This window comes from Bidens hawaiensis, unplaced genomic scaffold, assembly GCF_021521415.1.
Source record: "Bidens hawaiensis isolate Kalapana, Puna unplaced genomic scaffold, B.hawaiensis_p1.1 tig00017971_1, whole genome shotgun sequence".
Lineage (NCBI taxonomy): Eukaryota > Viridiplantae > Streptophyta > Magnoliopsida > Asterales > Asteraceae > Bidens > Bidens hawaiensis.
The window spans coordinates 12,404-17,197 of NW_027492713.1; the positions used below are offsets into that span (position 1 = coordinate 12,404).

At 36.8% G+C, this 4,794-nt stretch overlaps 1 protein-coding gene across 1 annotated transcript; it reads right to left on the bottom strand.

Moving 5' to 3' along the window:
- Nucleotides 1-1,365: 1,365 nt before the first annotated feature.
- On the bottom strand, nucleotides 1,366-2,826 carry LOC143555097 (protein LIGHT-DEPENDENT SHORT HYPOCOTYLS 4-like). Its single transcript, XM_077044722.1, has one exon. It carries the CDS (start codon nucleotides 2,318-2,320, stop codon nucleotides 1,715-1,717), a length of 606 nt encoding a protein of 201 aa, XP_076900837.1. The 5' UTR covers nucleotides 2,321-2,826; the 3' UTR covers nucleotides 1,366-1,714.
- Nucleotides 2,827-4,794: the final 1,968 nt, after the last annotated feature.

The window sequence follows — 4,794 nt, forward strand, 5'->3', positions numbered from 1 at the left end:
TTATTAATGGTAGCATTTACGCTTATTCGCATCTTTCAAGCATCAAACTGAAATTGTAAAGCATAGCCCTATTACTGATATCATTTACTCCGCAAATAGTTGTTGGAGGCATATATTAGACGACCGTCTATAATAAACAACAGTTAGTGGTAAACATTGACGGTCATTGGAATGATCTCAAGTCTGATGTAGCCTTGTCGAATCAACAATTGTGAAATTCAAGCACCAAACAACCGTCCACTAGGAATCAAAACAACCATTTGTCTTGCAAGGCTTGCGGTATAACCGTCATGCAAAAAGTACAAACTACCGTCATGGATTGTCCTTGACAGTTGTTTGAAATTTTTTGCTATTGTGAGATTAGATTTGCCTGCGAATGTAGGACGCCCGAATTTTCATCATTAGCAATATTTTAACGAAATGTGATATAAACGCATAAAGATACATATATACTTGAGTTGAGTGACTTGTAAAGTAGTTTTCTAACTTTATGAGAAAAGTTGAACGGTTAGGTAACAATAGTATACAATATTCCAGTAAAATTAATGTACTACATATATGATCAATTCAACTTTGGGTCTACTTCACTGGCTCAATGAACAAAGACTGTCATTTCTTTGATCACTCTCTTCTTTGATTTATATTGAAAAGACAACACTAAACAATGACCCACATTCCACCTGATAATTGAATGGACAAATTAACAAATGATCTATTTCGTGTAGATATAGCTAACAAACTACTAATAAATTTAGAGCACACAACTACTTATTTGTATTCCATGTTGTCATTTCTCACACACTTGAACGGTGAGTTGTAGAAATCGATATGCGCTGGGGTACGGACTGACGATTAATCAGATTGGAATTTATATGCATTTTTCCAAAGATGCATATATATGCCAAATCTTATATATAAATTTTCAGTTTTGACCGATATTGACCAAATAACTATTAATCGGTGACTAGGCGGTGGGATACCGATTAGGGATTAATCGGGTATTAATCAACGCTTACAACCATGGCCTTGAATGATACCTAGCAGTAAGTTTAATTTCATAGATAATCATCACTAATATTGCAACCCAGATTAAACTCAAATATAAATTAATCATTCATCACTTCACTAGCTTGCAAATCTTTGAAACATGTTTGATCAACCCGTCAGATCTTGTAAATATTTACCTGGTCGTAGAATGAATGAAACACAAGATCTAGCAGTTGGATGCTGGATCAAACTTATGTTGAAACCAAGATTGAACAGATGTTAGTACTGTTTATCTTTGTTGTATAAATACACTACCACAGCAGAAAGTACAATTACTGCTAGTAAAACTTCTGCAACCACTCGTAGTAGTGCTACTACTTTTGCTAATACCATGTAAACATTCAGATTAATAAACTAGTAACATAAATAAAAATACAAAATTACAATTCCACATTGTTCATACTTGAAAGCAATACCAGTTTACATAAATATATAATACTAAAACCAGCCCTAGGGCAACAACAGGCGGATCAACTTAATAATATCTTGGTACAAGTGACAAACAAACGTAACCAGTAATATCCTGCTCATGGAAAAGCAACGTGTTGATAATATCTTAAGAATACCATAAACATCACAACTTAAAATCAAAGAAACTTAGATCAAGATTAACACCAAGATCCAAAATCTGAAACTTGCGTTGATGATACCTTCTTTCTTTTGAAGTTCATATATGATCACCTGGTGGAACAGGGAAAGCTTGGAGTGGTGAAAAGTTGGGTGTGAACAACTGTTGATGTTCTTGTGTTGGACCTCTCTTTCGTTTCTTCTTCTCGTAGCTGATACCTCTTGCTTTTGATTGTAAGTCACGAACCTCGCGGAGGTAAAGCCTCACAGCGCGAGCCCCAAAAGGGTTCGTCTCTGGAGGCCATCCGTTTTCCTCATAAGCCGCCCTGAGTCGGCCTATCAGGGCATCCAGACTGCCCCAGGCTTGTCGAAGTGGACAAGGACAAGGGGCAGGCGGATTTGGATGCCCGTAAAACGGGCATATCTGTGTATGCACTTTGGTTTTTCCAAATTGGTCGAGATATCGAAGGAACTCAAGAACATGTGCACCGCTGCACCGGGAGTGTGTGAGCGGCGGACGGTGGTTCTTGAGGTACTGGCTGAAAGTGTTCCAGTCTCGACGCTTCTGGTTTTCGTAGCGGCTTGGGGTTGAGGTGATCGAAGGTGAAGTGGAAGAAGAGACGGCTGCGCCGGTGACTAAACTGTTGATGGCATGATGACTGTTTTCGGAGTTGTTACAGCTTTCCATTTCTGGGTAAAGATCCATATTTTCAAGAAATGAAGTATGAACTTTAATGTCTTGAATTTGATGTGATTTAGGGTTTTCCCTTTTGGGGTTCTTGTGAAAAGATCTAGGACATGGTGGTTCTCTTGTAGTTCTTTCTGGTCTTGTCTGTAACTTCTAGACTTCTTTCATGATCAACAACAATATACTAACACATAAAAAGAAAGAAACAGATGATCAGAAAGCAGACCTACATACACAAGCAGGTAGCTTTCTTTGGGGAAGAAGAAGTAAATACAAGGAGTTTGATTGATGTTCAGATTGATGTTTCCATATATGTGATGAGAGAGAGATTGGTGAGAGAGTTAGGGTTTGGTGAAACTGTGATGTTTGAGGAGAAATAGATTACAAGAAGATCTTGGGAAGATAGAAAAGGTTGGTGTGTGTTGTGTTCTGTCATGTAAATGTAATGTCATGTAAATGCTAATCCTTCAAATTGGGTTTCCTAAAATAGGGCAAGCAAACCACTAACTCTGGTTGAGTTTAAAAAAATAGTTTGTTTAAGCTCTAGTATAGATGTTAATTCAACTAGTTTATTAGAGCGTTCGTAATGGAGTCCACATCTAGGATTGTTCATGAGCTGATCAATGCCAGCTGTGGCAAGCATGGGTTCGGCTCGATTTAAACCTAGTTGGCTTGGCTTGGCTTGGCTCGTTTGTAAAGGAGTCACCACCTAGGGTTGTTCATGAGCCGATCTGTGCCTACTCGTGGCATGCTCGGGTTCAGATCAATTTAAACCGAGCTGGATTGGCTTGGCTAATATCAAGCTGAAAGTTGGAGCTCGAGCTATGCTTGGTTTTAAACCAAGCTGGCTCAACTCGATTTGATTTGACTCAGATTTATATTTTTTTAAATAATAATAATAAATTTCAAACGAATACAATACAAATTAGTTCATAACGAGTTCAACCGAATGCAAAATACATAACGATTTCAATTGAATACAATATAAGACCATTAGCATCATAACTAACCCACAACAACAATAACACAAGTTTTGAGAAATAAGAACGAACGTTTGCTTTTAGCATCACGTATATGATAGGCTTTAGTGTTTGATTGGGGTTCAGGAGGGATATACCCCCCCCCCCCTTTTTAACATTTTTAATAATATATTATATGGAAAAAAAAGATAAATTATATAAATATTAAAAATAGAATAATTCAAGCTGAAATGAATTGTAAAGCCGAGCTGGGCTAAGCTCGCTTTCTATCCGAGCCAAGTTGAGCAGAGCTGGCTCGGCTCAGCTTCAAACCGAGCCATATCGAGCGAGCTTTTGCTGAGCTAGCTTCGAAAAAACTCCAAACCACGAGCTTTTTGACCTGCCATATCCTCATCCCTTCCTCACACCCAAAACATAATGGAGATATGAGCAGGGCCGGCCCATGGGTGTGGCTGGGTGGTCGATGGCCACATGCCCGACTCCCCGCTAGGCCCGAATTTTTTTTTTTTTTTGAAAAAAATTATATGTAACATTATTAAAAACAATATGTATATTTAATATTTAAACACAGTTACATAACCACTTGTTTGGTCTAGTGGCAAATGGATATTACTTATAATCAAGAGGTCGTGGGTTCTACCCTCACTTGAGACATGTTTAATCCTCGTTTTTATACAAAAGTTTTTTACACAATCTAAATTATAACCAATTAACCCATATAAAAAGTAGACTGTTTATACCCAACAAAATACTTCTTTTACTTAAGGTCCAAAAATATTTTCATCTTCGATCCAAAAGTTTTTTTGTTTTCTCGGAGCCGGCCCTGGATATGAGATTTTTTTTCTTTTTCACTCATACGTTGGATTACTCATGCTCATAATTTATACTATAAATTATATGACAAACTAAAGTAAATCAATCATATTTGAGAGTTCACTATCCATTCTTATTCTATATTTTAATATGGTTACCTGTGAAAAGAATATATTGTTTAATTGATTATGGGCATGTATATATAGATAATCAGATATAAAGTATTATTAGAAAGTGAGTAAATTTTATACGTATTGTTGGGTTCGTTTTGTATTTTATTAGTCTTTTGTATCGTATGTGTTTAGTCGGACTTATCTTTGTATATTGTTGTGTATTGGACCCAATGTCATTTGTACATAAAGCCCATTGGGCTAGTTATAATAGAAAAGGAGACATGCCATGCTTCCCTATAAATAGGAAGCATTTTGCATGTCCTAAACAAGCTTTTGACAAACTCTTACCTTATCCATCTAACTCTCAAGCAAAAGCTGAAATAAACAAATACTAAAACAAGATCCGAGATCTAGGTTTCTTGGTGTGATTTCCGCTAAGCACCAAGTAGATTGACCCAAGAATAGTTATTAGATCCGCCTTCACAGGACCTACAGGTATAAAATAAAGATGTATGTTGGATACGCTCGTTTGTTTGTTACTAGCTAGATTATTATACGCGCTATATCATATTAAACTACACAAAGC

Excerpts from the sequence above, each read along its gene's own strand:
- LOC143555097 (XM_077044722.1), bottom strand. The coding sequence starts at position 2,320 with ATGGATCTTTACCCAGAAATGGAAAGCTGTAACAACTCCGAAAACAGT.